Source organism: Centroberyx gerrardi, chromosome 4 (genome assembly GCF_048128805.1).
Source record: "Centroberyx gerrardi isolate f3 chromosome 4, fCenGer3.hap1.cur.20231027, whole genome shotgun sequence".
NCBI lineage: Eukaryota > Metazoa > Chordata > Actinopteri > Beryciformes > Berycidae > Centroberyx > Centroberyx gerrardi.
Genome location: NC_136000.1, coordinates 1,490,849 through 1,511,146, shown reverse-complemented (window position 1 = coordinate 1,511,146; position 20,298 = coordinate 1,490,849). Strand labels below are relative to the sequence as shown.

The window sequence follows — 20,298 nt, the reverse complement described above, 5'->3', positions numbered from 1 at the left end:
TGATGGACTGAGGTCATTATTTGTGTGTGAGAGAGAGAGAGAGAGAGAGAGAGAGAGAGAGAGAGAGAGAGAGAGAGAGAGAGAGAGAGATGGAAGGAAAAATGACACAAGGCTCCACAGCGAACACCCTTGGCCTTGTGGGACGCCTCATCACCTCATCAGGCCTTTCAAACGCAACGCGCCTTTTCACTTTCCTGCACCGACAAACAGCATTAAACCAGCGCTCCGACACTTATCCCCAACTCACTCTCTCTCTCACTCTCTCTCTCTCTCTCACTCTCTCTCTCTCTCTCACTCTCTCTCTCTCGAATGCAGTGGATGTTGAAGGCGGCGAGGTGAGAGGCGAGCGGAGAGCGGTGACACGGCATTTAACGCCAGCCACTCATCTCCTCTCCCTTTCAAAAAAAAAAAAAAAAAAAAACCTCCAGATTTATTCACAAAGCTCATCTCCAACCTGTTTACAACCAAAATGTTTTCAGACCTAATGCGGCCGCGCTCGCTCTCTCTCCGCATTTTAATACGACAAAGAGAACGCCGGCGCTGTAAAGGGCTAATGTAGTCTTTGTGATGCCAAGGCCGGCCGAGCCTCCGCGCCGCGCCGCTCGCTGGAAAATGACTTGTCAAAAAAATGTGAGAAAGCACGTTTCTATTGAACATGACTGTATTGTTGCGCGAGCTTCACGAGGGTGAAAGGAGAAGTTCGCTTGGTTCAATGCCACGTGAAAACCTAACTGTTCTCTAACCCTGCGGCCGTCGTGTTGCTGTCGGCAGCAGAGAGGCTGCGCTCCGGTAATAAACGATGACGACCGCTCGACCGCTTTGAAAAAAACACTTTGTTAGTCTATTATTTCTTACAGAAATGATAATGAGCGAACCTTTGTGACGCCACAAAGTTACGGAAGTCCAAACGGCTCGTTTAGAGGCTCGCTTTTCTAATATGGATTGTGTGGATTTAGTTTTGATACTTTCACCATGTTTAGATACACATCCAACTCCTTTATCATCACAGAGGAGAGGGAGTCCTGCTTTACACCAGATGGGACGTTTAAAGGCAGACTGAGTAGGATTTGTCGGTTGTGGCTTGTAAACACAACTTTCAAAGTTGGCCCCTCCTCCCTAGCTCAATAAGTTGTGAAGCCACGCCCCCTGAACACGGTCGCCAGAGCGGTACAAAACACAAGCACAACGAGGCGAAACACCAAGCAGACGAGACTCGCTCCAAAACCAGAGTGAATCTGTTGGCTTTCACCTGCTGGTGAGTGATGAAGGAGAGGATGGAGATGAAGAGACGCGGAGTTGGTCTGTTGTCTGTTGGACAGGTAGCTGCCGCTTAGCTTAGCTAGCTAGCTAGGTATCAGGTTTTCTACAACAACGAAGCTACGCTAACACACTCAGAAGTCCACACACACACACACACACACACACTCACTTCTGTTACCGCAGCCAGCGAGTCTTAGATATAAAAGGACTCAGCAGTGGTTTTGGTTGCAGGCGGACACACTGTTGTTTAGTTTAGCTTTATTACCACTAACTATTTGAATGTGAATTTATTATATCTCTATCTGACTTGCTGCTTGGCATCTGTATTTCTTTCTGTTTTGGTACTGTTCTCCTGTGTTGAGTTTTGACTCGGGTTCGCTTCTGTTTAGGTTTTTTCCCCCTTTTTTTTTCAGTTTTCATCATTTATCATGCACAAATAAACAAAACATCAAACGTAAAGCTACATGTAGTTATTTCTTATACATCAATATAACCATATAGTGATAAAAGTCATTAACATGTCAGCTTTACAGCGTTAGAAAGCTGCTCAAAACCAGCCGGCTTCTTCTGTTTCAGTCTCTGCCTCATCCACCAGAAACCATTCATCTCTAAAGGATAAAACACAGAAGACAAACTGACAGAAGCTTCCTAATCATTTCTCGCCTCTCCTCTGTGCCACCACTGCTCAGTTAGACGCCTTTTAATGAAGAGTATGCACAGCACTATTTTATTTGTATGTCTTTTCTCGTACGTTCGCTCTATTCTTATTTCTATCCTATTTTTTGCTGCTGCATCGACCCCAATCGTCACACAGGATCATTACAATTTCATCTAGTGTATTCTATTTTCACTATAATATAGAATAGACTATGATATAATATCTTCATGCAGGCTTGACATGCTGCGTGCTTCATAAGTACAGCAAAAAAAAAAAATGTTTAGACTCCACACTCTCATCATTATGGATGTGAGATGAAAGTGCAGACTGTCACTGGCATTGATTTGAGAGGATTTTCTGCCATAATGGATGAACAGCTAAGGAGCAGCAGGTGTTTTGTGCAGATCTTCGCCTCCTCTTTTCCTCATCTGTATTCAGACATTCTTACTTTGACATCAATTCTACAAAACTGCAAAAAGTAAATATTATCAGACTCTTATTTTTAGATTCTCTATCCAGCCTTTTGCATTCAATCCAGCTTGGTGAGATCGTGACACACCTACACCCGCCACTAAATTACTCTGGAGCAGCACACGGTTGGATAAATTAGTTCAATTAAACGAGGGTCTGAATTATCACACCAGCCTTAAAGGATCCTCACCCTGCTGCGGTTTGAAGAGTGAACTGAATAACTTTGTCCACCTATTTTTATCTGAGCTGTGAAACAACAGCATGAGATTGGAGGTTCGATAACTCAGACAATGAAAAGCCATCGGTGTCAATGAACAATTAATCTGCAAGGAAGATTCGCTGACACCCACATCGTTTTAACAGGTTTCAAGGAGCCAAGCATCGTGACAGTCTGCATAAGTGACCACAGAAACTTTTAATTCACGTATGAGACGGACGGTGACAGACGTGGAGACGAACAGGTAAAGTCTGACGGGCTGAGGATCTGACCAACCAGGAGAGGAGGGACACGCCGGCGCCGGGCCGAGAGTCAAACACTGAGTCCGCACTAATCCGGATCTTTATTTCTCTGTTTTCTCTGGCGTTTTCGATGGCCGAAAACCAGAGCTTTCGCGGTTTCGTGTTGCGGTGCGGACGGGGAAAACGCTGACGTGTGACGTCATGTGATCCATCCAGGCTGAATCCGCCGGTTGTGTCTGGAGAGCCCCAAACTTAGAGAAGAAGAACAACTCTACCGTGACACTTTCTCACTTTTCGATTCAGGCATTTTTTCCAGAAACTTAACTTGCTAACAGACTTCGTTCTTCACCATCGCACTGTAAAACAACAAAAATGGCGGTGGCGGAAAAGCTGCTGCTTGGCGGAAATGGCGCAAAGCGTCCGGCCCAAGTGTCCCGCGCAGGGCCGTGGAGGAAATGATGCGTTTTTTGGCGGTTCAGTGTGGACAGCAGAAACGCTAGTGTGGACGGAAAACTTTCAACATGAAAACAGCATTTTAAAATTTATCCGAAGAGTCCGGAAGAGTCCGCACACTAAACTGTCTGAGTCAGATCTTCATCAGGCAATTTCAGAATAAACGAACATATGTCATACATAATAGAACAGAAGTCACGTGATCTGAAAATAAATCGATGAAAAGAAAAAAACATGAATCATTACTAAAGATGGACACAATGAGACCAAACAAACACGTGTATCACTAGTGATGATGTGGTCAAAATCCACCTGACAAACCAGCAGACAGACAGGAGGGAAGATGAGAGGAAGACAAACTTACCTCTCTTCCCTTTCCACGACGGAATAGAAAAACAAAGAGAAAAGGAGAGACAGTCAGAGAGCAACAGCATGTTCTGGACTCAGACAGTATATCTGCTATGGAATCAGGTATGACTTAGTCCATTACAATGTCTTTTAGGGAAACGCTGCATCAAACTGGGAATGTCTTAAGAAAATCCTAAGCTTTGAGTCTCTGGTTTTGTGTAAACATGCAGTATCTGTTTCACACATGATGATGCCAGAGTGATGAGGAGAGCAAACGCACATCCAACTGGTTTCAGCAAAGAAATCTCAAAGATAAACAGACAGAGGTGGAGACTCGAGCCACATGACTTGGACTCGAGCCACATGACTTGGACTCGAGTCACAATTTTAATTGCTTGAGACTTGACTTGATGCATGAGGAGAATAGGGGAGAGCGGGGTAAGATGAGCCAGTTTTTACTCAAAATGTTATCTTGGCAAGGAAAAATGGGACAGAACTAAAACAAATGCTCCCGCCCATATTTCAGGATGTTGGCTTTGATGAACTGGTAAGAATGCAGCTAAACAAAACAAGAATGATAATACAACTTCTTAAAAAAACAGTGGTACCATGGCTCAATTTACCCCATGGCCTTTGGCTCAACTTACCCCATAGCCACCAAAAAATTGGTGTACACACTAGTTCTCTGCTAACCTTTTGCTAATGAATTCCTCTGGTTTTATTCCTTGGTAATAGACCAACATTTATTGCTTATATGTTTGAATGTAGCTAAACTGATATTGAGACAGCAGCCATTACACAATAAATGTCAAAAATGTACTTTTTGTTGTAAAAAACAGTTTTATGAGCATAAATGTACTTGCTACTTGTCCTGTGTGGCTGCTTCCATCGCAGCCATGTTGAGATGGAAGTCTCTTCCTAAATGCCTGGTCACATGACACACAGTGCTTACCGTTGCTAGGATACAGGGGGTGGCTCAACTTACCCATCTTACCCCGCTCTTTGAGACTTGACTTGGGTTCTGGTGACTTGGGACTTGACTCTGACTTGTACTCTGATGACTTGAAAAGGTTTCTAAAGTCTTGACTTGAGATCTTGTGTTTGTGTAAATGACTAAGAAAACTAAATTAACTCATTATCACGGGAAAACTGCGTAAACAAAATGTATGAATGTTTGTCCTCAGTGGGCTTCCGTAATTATGTTCTGTGGGAGAACTTGGAGAGTTTTTTCAAAGTTTGGAAACCTTTCATGAGATATTTAGGAGAGGATAACTTTGAAATTATTACCAAGGGTTTTGTAAGAATAAGCCCATGAGAAAATGAATATTTTTTAATTAAATATTTTTTGGGTGATGCATGCTGCCTGGGTGGACACGGGGTCCGGTGGGTCCTATGTTGATTCACCATGCCTGCATGTAGCCTGTTATTACATAGACAAAATGCACTGGGTTTATAGCTTTTGCAGATGTGTATGTGTGTGTGTACATGTGTACACCTAAATGTGTGTGTGCCATGTCTGTGTATGTGGTGTGTGTGCACATGTGTGTGCAGGAGCTTGATGTGTGAACAGACGGCAGCGTGGGAATCAGCCGCTGCTTTACAGACCAAAGTTTCTTCCTGTTTGATGTTTCTTTTTGTTTTATTTTTCCAATGTGTGAATTTGTACAATTTGTACTGTTTTCTTTAGGTTTTGCTTTTATGTGAAACACACTGAGTTTCCCTGTGTATGAAAAGTACTGTATAAATACAATTTTACTTAGTTATTTACTTTTGTGGCATTTGTGTTTGGGTGAGCTCCACCTGTGTGACGCTTTTGTTTAACAGGAGACGAGTCTTGGACCTGATTTGGTTTGGTGTCTGGATTCTGGTTTTATGTCAATCAAGGTTTGTGTGTGTGTGTGTGTGTGTGTGTGTGTGTGTGTGTGTGTGTGTGTAATGTGAGTGTCTGTCATGTCCAGGATTCTTCTTTAGTTGGAGTATGAATTCCTTTTTGTATTTGTTGTGTAAGAGCGTTCATCAGATAACAGAAACTTTAAATAAAATGACAGAAAGACAGCAGCGGTGTCGACGTTTACCTGAAACTAATTCATCACCTTGACATCATCGTAATGAAACAGAGACAAAAGAAACTTAAGGACACGTTGACATGAACAGTACCTGGGTAAATAATTATGATTCATCTGTAAACTCGTCTCTGACAGCATGTGGGGAGCGGTGACACTACTTCCTTACAAACGCTGCCTCTAATTTGCAGTCGGCGTCAAATCCAAACCTCAGACAGAAACTCCCCGGTCGCCATGACAGCCGCAGAGCGAGGCGCGTTATTAATAGCTCAGAAGCAGATGCCTGAGCGGCCGATCGGACCGGAGCCGGAGGACGTCTCAACACCTATGATTGATCAGTTTTACACGGCGGCTTATAAACGACGTGTGCATATGGACCGTGGGCGTTGTTTTCATCTTGCCTCGCCGCCGCGCCGCCGCTCGCCGTGTCAGCTGCCACTTTAGCGCGACGGCCGCCAACGAACGGCGAGGAAGAAAATGGACAGTGCTGCAAAAAAGTGATCATGAACCCTAATGAAATGATCAAGTGACTGACTTCTGGAGCGTCATTTGCCGCAGTCGGAAAAAAACAAAAAGACAACAGAATATCTCTATCAGAAGAAAAGAGTTAAGTTGTTTTGGTGAAGAATTAACTACAAACAAATCAGGGAAAGGCTCATTTTCTGCAGCGAGCGGCTGCTCACACTGAGATAAATGATAGAAAAAATGATTTTACAATAAATAAATGCATAATAATGAACAACAACATAACAATACATTTACTTTGTTCCTGTATTTGTCATTTTTAACTTCTTAAAATTAATAATAGTGTTAGTTCTTTATAAAATCATACTTAAATAAACTGTAAAAAGAAAAAATCATGACATGGGCAACTTATTTAGTTATTGCAGATTTATCTCAGCAGCTGTTATGAACACTGTCAGTAGGTTCTGTGTTTAAAATAAAAAGACTTAACTTAAGATTGTTTTAAGTGTAGGCGACTGTCGCTTTAGAAATTGTTCTAAAAGTCTTTAGGAACACAGTTTCCTACAGGTCACGTGTGAAGCCGACTGTGTTTTTGGTAAAAAATAAATAAAATCCTTCAGCTATTTTCAGACGGCTGACGGACGACGTGCTGTAGGACTGAAAGATATTGACAAAAAATCTAATTGCGATTATTTGACAGAATATTGAAATTTAAACTGTGATTTAAACTGTGATTAATATCATCACAAGTTTTTCTTGTCATACAATTTTTAGAACTTTAAAATTGTTTAAAGAAAAGTGATTTTAAGAAACTAGACATCACTGAGCAGATTTACCGAGTCTGATGAAGGTTTTGATTCTAAAACTCCTCGTTCACAAATCCAGTTTGGACCAAACTCTCTCTGAAGAAATTAACTGCAGACTCTGAGATTTGGAAATCGCAGAATCGCAAAATTTCTTTTTTTTAGTTCATCTCCAGCGTGTTGAACAGAGTCGGTACCTCAGAGTGATGCTCGTCGTTCTGCTGCAGCACTTCGATGCACAGCTCTCCCAGTCGCATCATGTCCTCCAGACGCTTCTCCGGAGCGGCCTGAGCGTCCGCTGAGGGACACACACACACACACACACACACACACACACACACACACACACACACAACACACCGGGACATTCAGCATGGAGATACACTCACAGATAATATTACAACAGCGCCCCAGAAATGGCAGAGCAGAAGAAGAAGAGCTGCTCAGGTGTTCCTGGATGCTTTGTGGTATTTTGTTCTTGACTTTGGAAGATGTGCCTCTGTTTGTTTTTGACATGTGGACATAATTACTTCTATTAAAGGGATTTGATATGAGATACTGTACAAAAAAGCCCTGCCCCTGTTTTTTTCCCCATACTAGTGATGGAACAATATATCAAAATTCAATATATCTCAATACAAGGGTCAGGAACATGAATGGTGATATCAGCTCCATGTTATTCTGCTGTCAGGAACATGAATGGTGATATCAGCTCCATGTTATTCTGCTGTCAGGAACATGAATGGTGATATCAGCTCCATGTTATTCTGCTGTCAGGAACATGAATGGTGATATCAGCTCCATGTTATTCTGCTGTCAGGAACATGAATGGTGATATCAGCTCCATGTTATTCTGCTGTAGTAATCACTAATGAGACTCTTGACCATCACAGTTTCACAAGCTCTCCATCCAAATTATATTATTGTCACTTTGTAATGACATTTTTAAATTGTTGTTTACATTCTAGCAGCCAATGGCATCGCCAGAAAGATTTGAGTCTCAGAAATAAACAGAATTCTGCACAGTCAGACTTTGTTGTCACTGAACTTTTATTGATCACATCGTATCCTGGTTGTATTGATCCTGAACCTCAGATCATGTGTTGAATCGTATCAGGAGAGAAACAGATCGTCCACCATGATACAACAGCTAGTTTCAGCCAAGCTTCTGATCGGTAAAACACATTCGCTCCGGCTGCTGTGTGTTGATAGCCAACATAAACAAATTAAGAATGTCCATTTCGCTGTTTAACCTGAAGGAAAATCTCACATGCCATAAAATAAAATTACTCATCAAGACTACAAATCCCTCCAGAATCTGTCAGCTTTCCTCCTCATTATCTTCATATAGAGAAAAACACGGAGGGAGCAGACTGACAGCTCTCCTTTTAGAAATATATCTAAAAAAAAATATCAGTATCACCATGAAGACCATGTCTGTACAAACCCTCAACTAGTGCTGGGTGATATGGTTGAAATCAATATTGTGATAATCATAAGGATTTTTTTACGGCTCACGTCTGCAAAATCACGTTAAATAATCAAATTGATGTTCATCACATTGAACTGAATGGTAATGTCAGGTGTGATGTCAAACAAAACAGAAATGTTCTAATAATATTCCTACCATATCTCATTTTGTCAGAGTTTTTAAATAAAATCTGCTTCTTCTCATCAGTTCAGACAACAGAATTGTGTGTCATGATTTCCCAAAATCTCCAGATCATCACCACGTGATTCACTGAAAGACCATAAATGATAATATTGATTTTTAATATTGACTTTTCTCCCGGTCCTACCGTCGATCTGAGCGTATTCGGTCAGCTGGGTGTAGTTGATGCGCGCGGCTTTCTCCAGACACTTCTGCACCAGTTTCTTCATGTCGTCCGGCGGGACGGGGGTCGTGATGTCCTTCATCAGGACCTGGAGGGACAGACGGCACCTCATCATCACCTCAGCTCCAGTACGATCAGCCTCAAGTCCTTCATATGATCAGTAGTTCAGTGCTGAAACGACTAGTCGATTAATCGATTAGTCGATCGCAAACTATTATACCAAACATTCACAAACACTAAGATTTGCTGCTTTTCTATGAATATGAATATTTTGGGCTGCTGGTCAGACTTTATTTCTTTTAGTTGTATATTTAAACTAGTTTAACAATGTACTTTTTAACCCTTATGTAAATGCCAAATGTTTCAGATGGTTTACTCCTACTACTTGTGCATAACATTAAACAAACAAACAAATAATTTTAAGCATTACTTACTGGGTGCTGGTGACTTCTGATGGGCATTTTTCATTATTTTTGACATTTTATAGACTAAATGATTAATGGAAAAAACAACCGATAGCTTAATTGATAATGAAACTAATTAGTAAGTTAGCTGCAGCCCTACCATCGTTCAGGAGTCTTCCTGTTCTGACCTGCAGTGTGTGAAGGCTTTACAACACACAGAGGATGCTAAGTTTATAGAAACATATCTGTGTAGAAACATGTGTTCAGGTGTTCAGGTGCAGCCTGGTGTTCAGGTGCAGCCTGGTGTTCAGGTGCAGTCTGTACCCGCTCCTGCAGGGAGAGTGTTGCCTTCAGGGCCCCATCTGGTCGTCCGAAGGGAAAGCAGTACCTGCAGATGCAAACGTGGGCGGCATCGCATTTAGAACAATCTCAAGGACGGCAGCGTGAAAAGACAGAAGACAGAAGAATGAAGGAAGGAAGGAACCTCGGCCGGCCGCTAACAGATGGCTGCCTCCTCTCATCTAATTACACTGACGGAGGTTTTCTCACCTCCCGGGCTGATCCGAGACCAGTCGGTTCAGCCGGTTTCACGTTGCTCATTGACAACTGAACCGTACTTCATAAACAAAGCCACGCGGTCAGGCAGGTCAGACGGTTAGTGGACAAAACCAACGGGAAGATATTCTGTTTTTCACATTGTTGTGGAGAGAAAAATTATAAAGCAGGCGGATAGAAAAAAAAACAACCAGGGCTGTAATCTAGGCCACAGTGAGCTGCTTGGTGATATTGATGGCTTCTGGATCTCCTATTGTATTCTATTGTATTCTATTGTATTCTATTGTATTCTATATGAATGCAAATGAGTAAAGAATATGAAAAGTTAATGTAAAAATGTAGAATATGAGGAAGTGGCCTAGAGAACTGGTTGGTTCTGTCTTGTTTCTTGTGTTTGGTTTGCATTGCTTTCTGTCTTGGATGATGTAGATTCAAGTTGTTTTCATCACCAGCAGCCAGTCAATGTAATGTCATGTAATGTAATGTCATGTAATGTAATGTCATGTAATGTAATGTAATGTAATGTAATGTTTAATTCAACTGATCTAAGCCAGTCGGGTGCGGAGGCTTCCTACTGTAACACTGATAAAATATAAGAAAATATTTGGGGAGAAAACAGATCAGAACTGACAGTGAAATACTTTAGAAAGATGTTACTGGCAGGTAAAACAATTATTACAAATCAAGTATTATCTGGAAAAAAAACCTTAATTATATTGATGAATTCAATCATGAGGCAGATTGTAATCTCCTTCTTCTGGTTGCAAAAAAGAACTATAATCATTATAAGCAATTAAGAATAATATCTGTGTAGAATTTAAACGTTAAAGTAAAGAGTGCAGAATGAGGCTGAGCTTTAATCTGAAGCAAACTACACAAATCCTCCTGTTGTCTGGGAGACATTAGCATAATCCCAGCATTGTCCTGGGTATTGTTTACCAGCATTAGCCTCTTGTTGAGGTGAGTTAGTAATGACTCCTGCTGGTCCCCCCTCGCCCCCCCTCCTCCTCCCCCTCGCCCCCCCGCAGCAGATGGAGGGCCCCTCTCAGGCCTGAAGGGTTTAAAGAGCGAGGTTCAGGCCAGTTAATGGCGCAGGTCCATTGAGTGAAGCGTTGCTCAAGGTCTGGAGGCGGCCGCTTTCACACCGCCGTCACAATGCGTTCACACGCAGCGGCGCGCTGAATAGCAGCACGCAGATGTGCGGAGGTCTCCGCCGAGCGCCGGGGACGAGGGCTGCACCTGTTGTGTGGCGCTGATGGGGCTAAAAATACTCATTATGTTTCAGAGAAATCTGGAAGTATGACGGGCAGCAATGCAGCAGGAGTTTCTCTGCATGTTTACTGCTGCTGCACTTTACATCAAAATCAAACAAAATCTAACAAAATCTAATTCGCTTCCTTCTCAGTCGTCACAAATTACAAATCTAGTAACTAGTTGTTTGAGAGACACATTATGCTAATTTGGTTCTATTGTACAACTTCCCTGCTGTGCTGCTGCATGATGGATGCAGGATAAACATGAAGGGGGAGATGTACAACTTCATTCCTTTACTGCCTCATACTGTTTTTAACCAGCTGGACAGTATGAGGCTGTACTCATGATGCGTTTATCTTTCTGTACTAACAGTAACTTGTTTTCTGATACACTAATATAAGTGTTACCTATTTATGATATATCTTATCAATGTGTGACTATTATGCAATATGCTAATGTGATTGAGGACACTCCTCCCCATGATTACACACACCTGTGTTACCCTGTATATTGACCCAGTTTCTTTGCCATATTTTTCAAATACCCTGAAGAAGACTATTGTTGAAAAGTTGGCTATAATAAATGAAGTTATGAGTGTGCAGCCTCTTCATCCACTTTTGAGATAAAGATAAATCTGAGGAAGATTCTCCGGTGAAAAGGTGTCTTGTACCTGAAGTGTGTGATCTGGTTCTCCAGCAGGACCATGAGGCGGCTCCTGACCGCCTCAAACTGCTCCTTCTCCTCCACAGTCACAGTCCCCATCCCGTCCGGCCTGACGGGGCAGAAACAGTGAAGCGGACGTTAGCCGGCGGCTGAACGCTTCATTAACACTCACGGCACCTCATTCACTTTGCAGATGATACAACAAAGGTATAAAGCAGCTCTGTGATTCATGCGACTCGCTGTCAGAGATCATGGGAATGTGATGTTGCCTGGTGATGAACACTGTTTGGGTAATTTATTCAAAACCTCCTGCCCATGTAAAGATATGAGGATATTTGTGCAAATTAGGGGAAACAAAATCAACTCAAATATGGAGAAATCTCTACTGTTTTCTCACTTGGACGATGCAGAACCAAGTTCGACTGGCTTGTTTTCACCGCACTAAAAAACCAATCAAACAGGTAAACCATCCAGAGTGACCTTAAACTAACCAATCAAACAGATAATGGCTCAAACTCCTCTTTCTCCTCCACAGAGGCTGAGCCCATCTCATCCGGCCTGGCAGGAGGAAAACGACAAAGAAAAAACTGTTAGTTGAGCGCTTCATTAATGTTTGTAAAGCTTTCATTCCCTTCTTGCCTTCTTCTGAATAGGCACTCTGGCAAAAAAGGGAAAAAAAATGCAATCACTACCCAGCCGCGACTAGCCTTGACTTTCTGTGCTTTTTTCTGCGGCTGAAAGAGAAAAGCAGCCTCTCAAAACGGCACTCGCGGTCGCCAGAGGGAAGAAGCGAGGAGGTTGTCTGTTAATGAGTTGTTCTTATAAAAGCCTGGCTGGCTCAGCCCCTGACCGCGCGCCGGCTCCTGCCTGCACACTGCGGCTCCAAAACTCGAAAAATAAAAAGCGACAAGAAGAAGAAGAAGAAGAAGAAGAAGAAGAAGAAGAAGAAGAGGCTGTAGAGAGTCTGTCGCTACACAGTGAAGCATCCAGATTTATGCTGCTGCTGATTCACTTCGCCGTTATGCAAATTATGCAAACGACTCAAGATATAAAAAATGACCATCACAGCTCTTAACACCGGTCCACAGTCTGGACCTGACTGAATGTTCTGTGTTTCATTCTCTTAAAGCATTTTGATCTAAAGGCTTCTGCTTAAATGCTTGAAATGAGTTTCTTAGACAAATATAAATAGTGAAGTTGATCCTATGTATGAATTTCTTTCCAAAGCCTTTGCCTTTCCATCAAGGCAAAGAATCAAAAATATAAGATAGTTTTGATTTTTTTGAACACTTTTTTGGTCGCTGCATAATTCCATTTGTGTTATTTCATATTTTTGATGTCTTTACTGTTATTCTAAAATGTGGAAAATAGTGAAAATAAAGAAAAATGCGTGCGTCCAAACTTTTGACTGGTAGTGTATTTATGCGAGAACAGTTGGGCATAAAGTGCTCCAGAGAGACGTTGAGGGGCGTCGGGACAATGGGAACTTGTGAAGCTTTGTGTCTGAACATCAGGGCCTCTCTTCAGCTCCACTCCACTCGATGGCCAAAAGGCCTGTTTTGTAATGAGAGGCAGCTTTCCCCGCACAACAGCACTTGTTAGCACAACTTCTAAACCCTGTTGTTCCTCAAATCTGTCAATTCATTACCCCCCTCCCCCTTCCCACAACCCCTATTTAACAAGCACCAGTTAATCCCAAAGGAACATAAAAGGCTCGTCCTTGGGAGGGGTGTGTGTGCTCACTCATGTAATGGCAAGAATAGCTCTCTTTCATGTAGTGCTGGAGCGGGAAGACAGTGGATTTGGTGTTGGGCCCTCCCCTGCGCTCTTGTCCCCAAATAGACAAATGAAGACGTGAGGATTGGGGTTAGAGGGACCGCTCCCGGCGCCGCGAGCGGACGGATCGCCCGGGGGACCGAGCCCGCACAGCCAGCGCCAGCTGTTCTGCCCTGTAATCCCAGGAATCAGCTTTCCTTCAGACGGTGAGCCAAGTGTTAGCTTGGCAAAAAATAATAAACACAAAATAATCACTGATCAGTTTTGCGGTTCAGAGAGTTCAGCTGTCACAATCCAGTTAAACCTGACCGTGATATCTTCTCTGAAGCAAATCACAGCGGTGAATAAATGTGACGAGCAGCAGTTGGCAGCAGAGTCAGGCACAAAATACTTTGAGCTTTAAGAAAAAACAAAGTGTTCTGGTGTTGCAGCTTCTCTCCCTGCAGTACTGCAGGCAGCCAGCTGTGGGTTGATGCTCGGTGGGTTGATGCTCGGTGGGTTGATGCTCGGTGGGTTGATGCTCGGTGGGTTGATGCTCGGTGGGTTGATGCTCGGTGGGTTGATGCTCGGTGGGTTGATGCTCGGTGGGTTGATGCTCGGTGGGTTGATGCTCGGTGGGTTGATGCTCGGTGGGTTGATGCTCGGTGGGTTGATGCTCGGTGGGTTGATGCTCGGTGTGACGCGCTGCGGTCGGCGCGATGCGACAGCTTGTCGGGGTTCAGACACATTGTTGCTGCTAAATGAAGCGAGAGCGTTGGAGCCGAGGCCGCTCTCCCAGCCCCCGAGCACAAAGAGTCTCCGAGGGCCGAGTGGCTCCGGGACAGGCTGCAGGGGACTGGGGGTGTGGGGGTGTGGGTGTGTGTGTGTGTGTGTGTGTGTGTGTGTGTGTGTGTGGGGGGGGGGGTCTGTAGGCTCACGTTAGCGTGTTTACACTAGATGTGGCTCAAGTGTAAACGATAAGCACCATCTCCGCCCGTGGTCTGGCCAAACCCTCTGGCTGTTTGGTTTGATGTCACTTGGCGACAGCCGGCGCTCCGTCACGCGTCGAGCCCGCCGCCCGCCGTGGCGGGGCACCGAGCGCGGTCGCCACTTCCTGTTAGAGGTGCGGACAGGAGACGCCGCTGAGCGGCAGGTGACACGGCGGCCGGCTGATCCCTGACGAGGGGGGGGAGGGGGGGAGGGGGGAAGTAAAAGCTCCTGTCACATCCTGTCTGTGCAGTGCAGGCGGCACGGCCGGGGGAACGATGGGAGCTGACAGGTGAGAGTGAGGCGAGGGGGGGCGAGCGGGGGGCGAGCGGGGCGGCGGTGTGTCCGGCGGCCTGGCGGAGCGCCGCTGCCCCTCGGCTCTGCTAATGCTCCTTTAACCTCCGTCCCATTCAGACGCACCTCTGTCTGCGAGGATCACAATCTTGTTGATGTTGATGTGTTGCTTCGCCTTCTCTTCTTCTGTTCCATCAAATCCTGCCGCCCAAACCGCTTGGCGTTCAGCTCAGTCGTGTCCCTGACAGGCAGCTCTGCTCAGAAGGCTCTGAACATTTCTCTGCTGCATCTCACAGTTCAGTTTCCAACCGAGCTCTGATCTGTTTCCCAGACACGTATATATACTGTAAATATATATAAAACATTTTTCATATAAAGCAATGCACAAGCTAAGCATATCACAAATACATTGCCCTGCAGTATTTGTAAAGTATTCTTATGTTGATCATTATCTGTTGTCCTTTTGTCCTCTCTGCCTCTTCCCTCCTGGGAAAAGTCGAGTTCTGTAATTACGTTTTTTTTTTTTTTTCACCTCCGAGCCTCTCTCCCATCCACACCCACTCAGCGGCACCAGGAGCTCTGAATGGGCAACAATTATTCAAATTAGAGCTCCAACTGACAAAAAGCCAATTCCGGCAATTTCCCCCCCATTTATATGTGGCGATTAGCCGGAGAAGCTAATCATTACCGTTTCTAATTGACTAAATGAGTCGACAAAGAGAGAAAGCACAGATATTAGTAATTACCACCCGGGAAGTCAAGCAGGGGCTGCTGGGAGAGGAGCGGCGGCTGGAGGAGCGGAGAGGCCAACAGGTGGCTGCAGACTCACTGCTCATATCTGGGAAAGGAGTCCAGGTCTGAGTCTGAGCAGCTGACTGTGTGCAGGCTGCTCAGGTCTTCTGGTAGCAGCCGTTAATCTTTCAGCGTTAAGTGAAGTTACTGCACACATCGTTTACTGTTAAAGTGGCCAGAAGCCATGCTTTAATTTAACTTACTATAATTAATAGAAGTAGGAGGCCAAGTTATTCTGAGATCTACTCCCTTCCCATTCATTTCACATTTATTTTATTTTATTTATTTATGCATTTATTTTATCCCATGGATTTTATATACAGCAGGTGTGTGACAGAAGATATTATGTCATTATCTTATCATAAATATCAAGGGAAATAAGTTAAATAGATAATAGCTTAGCTAGCTAGCTAGGTATCAGCTTTTCTACTACAACAAAGCTACGCTAACAACGGTAGCTAGCTGCAGCTCACACACACACACACACACACACACACACACACACACACGTCTAGCATTTGCTGACATTTGCTGCAGAAACCATTAACAACTAACACAGTGTTACAGCACATAGACACACATGGTGCAGGACAGAGCTTCACATTCACTGTACAACACATACAACCAGAGGTGAGACCAAGTCAACTTCTCCAGTCCCAAGTCCGTCTCAAGTCTCGGGGCACAAGTCTCAAGTCAAGTCCCAAGTCTAAATGTAGATTACCAAGTCAAGTCCAAGTCAAGTCCAAGTCATTAATGTCAAGTCTCAAGTCTAAATGTAGATTACCAAGTCAAGTCCAAGCAAGTCCAAGTCATTAATGTCAAGTCTCAAGTCTAAATGTAGAACTGCAAGTCAAGTCAGAACAAATCAAGAGTCCAGTATCAATTTAATATCTTAAAGAAAACTAAATATCTAGGACTTTTCAATGCAATATGGTTTTAATAGGATAAAAACTTGGTAAGAGCATCATGAGTTTGATTTCTATAATCAGTTTCAACTTCAATAAATTCAATCATTCCATACAAATTCAGAAAACAGAATTTAAATTCAGTCGTCCGCTGGAACAAATCTCATCACTTTCAATCTAAGTCATTTACACAAACACAAGATCTCAAGTCAAGACTTTAGAAACCTTTTCAAGTCATCAAAGTACAAGTCAGAGTCAAGTCCCAAGTCACCAGAACCCAAGTCAAGTCAAGTCTCAAGTCTTCATTCATCAAGTCAACTCTCAAGCAATTATACTGTATTTCTGACTCCAGTCCAAGTCATGTGACTCGAGTCTCCACCTCTGCATACAACAGACAGAAGACTTTATATACAGGAACAAAAAGCATTTATCCTTTAACTGCTGTATTTAAGGTGAAATGGAAAAACTAATTGTTAAAACTGAACTATCACTGGCAGTCAGATCGCTGTGAGTGAAATGTGTTCACTAAAACTTAATACAACTCTGACAATGTGTCTTCTCAGGGTTATTGACTCCATATCAATAAAAGAAGATCTCAATAACTAATTTCCAACATGAACTAGATTCAAAAGGTTTTCAAGGACATCTGAGGAAAATAAACTCTAACCTCTGAGCTCGGACAGACAGAGAGACTTACTTCTTTATTTCCAATTTAGAATGAGTCCGAAAAATCAATGCAACATAAAGAAAGCATCATTATTCTGCGGTTAAAATGAGTCAAATATGTGGTACATTTGACAAAATTGGCAAACTCAAGAGGTGAAATTTGATTGGTTGTTTAAATATGAGGATAATGAACTCAAAATGATCTTGGCAACTCTCAACACTGTGCAGACTGAAGCAGCAGAACAAGCTTCAGTTGCTGCAGCATTTCACCAAGAATCAAAAGGGAAATCTGCACTCTCAAAAAGATATTTTATGTACGTTTTCTCACCCAACATATCAGCTTTCTCCGTCGTTTACTGCAGCATTTCACCAACAGTAAGCAGTGTGCAGAGCGCCCCGACAATACACTAAAACAAACAACTCCTGGGTCCCTAAAGTGACCATGAATAGTGGAAAAGTGCTGCGTAAAGAAATAAGAGCTGAGGGGAAAAAGTAGAAATGTTGTTTTTTTTTAATTTAAAGACTGTGGGACGCTGCAGCCGGGGGTTTGACAGGGACGAGGAAGACAGACCACATCACACCTGTTCTCCAGGACTGACTTCAAGATCCTGCTGCTCGTCTATAAGGCACTACATGGCCCGGCTCCCAAATATATTTTAGACCTGCTTTTAACCCAGGAACCACTCGGGCCTCTAAGGTCACCTGGCTCAGGCTTCAGCTGCTCCTCCAGTAAAATCCAAATCCGGTGAAGCTGCTTTCAGTCAGACTCTCCTTTTCCCCCCAGCTTTCCACTAACCTTGTGCACATGTATATATGGCTGTATGTGTGCATGTGGATGTATGTATGTGTGTATATATTTTTTTAAATCACATTTTATATACATTTCTTGTTGTTATTTCTACTATTTTTCATTGTTTTTGCGTGTAAAGCACATTTAGTTTTCCTGTGAATGAAATGTGCTTTACAAATAAAGTATGACTTGATCTCTATGTGATGTTCAGTGGTAAAACCTTCTCTCTTTAAAGTCTCTCAGTGTTGCAGTTTGTGTTTCCAGCTCTGTCTCTATGGGCAAAACAAAACATCAACATTTTCTGTGGTTGCTTTCTCTGTGTTCTGATCATTTATGTGAAATGTATACGGTGTAAATAATTTGTCGTTACCTTTTCACAGTTGTCAAAAAAACTGCATTATCATTAAAATATTTTTTTCTGGAAATCACAAAATGCTAACAAGCTAGCAAACTTCTGTGCAAACTTCCGTTCAAGAGAGGAGTCGTGTTGCATTTTGAGACCTCAAGAAAAAACATTTTAATGATCCTGCTGCTGTTTGACAACCGTGAAAAGGTAACGACAAATTATTTACACCAGATATATTTCACATAAATTATTAGAACACAGAAAAAACATTGTCGGCATTCTTATCTGTCAGTAGACGCTAATGCTAACTACAGCGTCCGCGTTAGCATGGTAGCTCTGTATTAGCCCGTTAGCTTCTGTGAGTTATTCTCATCTCCAGCAGCTCAGTGTTGAGACTTTCTGTGGACAAACAAGTCAGGAGAGTTTACTTTACTAGTTGACTTACTGATTTTTATTTATTCTTATTTGTGTTTTGCTTTTATTCCTTGTTTCTTAGCAGTATTAGCTCTATTTTCACTCCACTGATCTTGTTGCTGTAGCTATATTTTATGTTTTTCATTTCATTTTATTTATTTGTGCTTATTTTCTATTCCTTGTTTTTTCTAGAGTTTTTACTCCATGTTTTTATTTATTGTGAAGCACTTTGTAACAATTGTTTCGAAAGGTGCTATATAAATAAAGTTTACTACAGGCCCATATCAAACCTTCCTTTTTTAAGTAAGGTACTTGAAAAAGTGTTTTCTAACCAAATTAACAACTTTTTAAATGAAAACAACATTCTGGAGAAGTTTCAGTCAGGTTTCAGAGCCAACCACAGCACAGAAACTGCTCTCACCAAAATAGTCAATGATTTGCGACTTAGCACTAATGCCAACAGGGTGTCAGTTCTGGTTCTTTTGGACTTGAGTGCAGCATTTGACACCATCGACCACAATATTCTCATAGGTCGTCTCGAGAACTGGGTTGGTCTCTCTGAATGTGTCCTAAACTGGTTCAGAACTTACATTACAGGAGGAAATTTTTCATCTGTCTTGGAGATCATGTATCAGAGAAACATGATCTAACTTCTGGTGTTGCACAAGGAAGCTGTCTTGGTCCCCTGCTTTTCTCACTGTACATGCTTCCATTAGGTGATATTATCAGAGAACATAATGTCAATTTCCATAGCTATGCTGATGATACACAACTATACATTTCTGTAGAGCCAAATCATGCAGATGCCTTAAGCTCCCTCACTACTTGTCTATTGGCTATCAATGATTGGATGAACACAAATTTCTTAAAACTGAATGAAGATAAGACAGAAATACTTTTGGTCGGCCCCAAAGCCAAAAGAGAAGAACTCTCCACGAGACTTGGGAACCTGAATCCCTCAATCAAATCAGAAGTAACAAGCCTGGGTGTTATCTTAGATTCTGATCTAAGTTTTAATTCCCATATAAACAAGGTGACCAGAACAGCATTCTTTCATCTTAGAAATATTGCCAACGTGCGGCCCTTCCTAACCCAGAAAGATGCTGAAAAGCTAACTCAGGGGTTTGTTACAAGTAGACTGGACTACTGCAACGCCCTTTTTACCGGCCTCCCAAAAAAGTCTATTGAGAGGCTTCAGCTTATCCAAAACTCTGCAGCTAGGCTTTTAACAAAAACAAGGAAGCGAGAGCATATCACTCCGGTTTTAGCTACATTGCACTGGCTCCGAGTGTCCTTTAGAATTGATTTTAAAGTTCTTTTACTTGTATACAAAGCTCTTAATGGCTTAGGACCGGCCTACATTACAGAATCCCTGCTGTTCTACATCCCATCAAGAGCCCTCAGGTCTTCTACTGCTGGTTTGTTAGAAGTACAAAACCCCACTCAAAAGAATATTGGGGATGCAGCCTTTTTTAACTATGCTCCTAAACTGTGGAACACCCTCCCAAAGAATATTAGAGAGGCGGGCTCTGTAAGCATTTTCAAACGACTGCTAAAAACTTATCTTTTCAGCTTAGCTTTTAAGTAGCCTTCATTTTAACTGTTTCTGTTCAGGATCCCAACAGAGCTGACACGGGCAAGTACAAATTTTCATTGGT

The 20,298-nt window shown here is 42.7% G+C and overlaps 1 protein-coding gene across 1 annotated transcript in view; it reads right to left on the bottom strand.

Moving 5' to 3' along the window:
• cadps2 (Ca++-dependent secretion activator 2) overlaps positions 1-20,298 on the bottom strand; it is a 131,299-nt gene that overhangs the window by 41,704 nt on the left and 69,297 nt on the right. Inside the window, exons 12-15 of the mRNA XM_078282866.1 lie at positions 11,699-11,800; positions 9,544-9,607; positions 8,780-8,903; positions 7,178-7,278 (exon numbers count right to left, since the gene is read on the bottom strand). Coding sequence (XP_078138992.1) covers positions 7,178-7,278; positions 8,780-8,903; positions 9,544-9,607; positions 11,699-11,800 — 391 coding nt within the window. The remainder of the gene's footprint in view (positions 1-7,177; positions 7,279-8,779; positions 8,904-9,543; positions 9,608-11,698; positions 11,801-20,298) is intronic.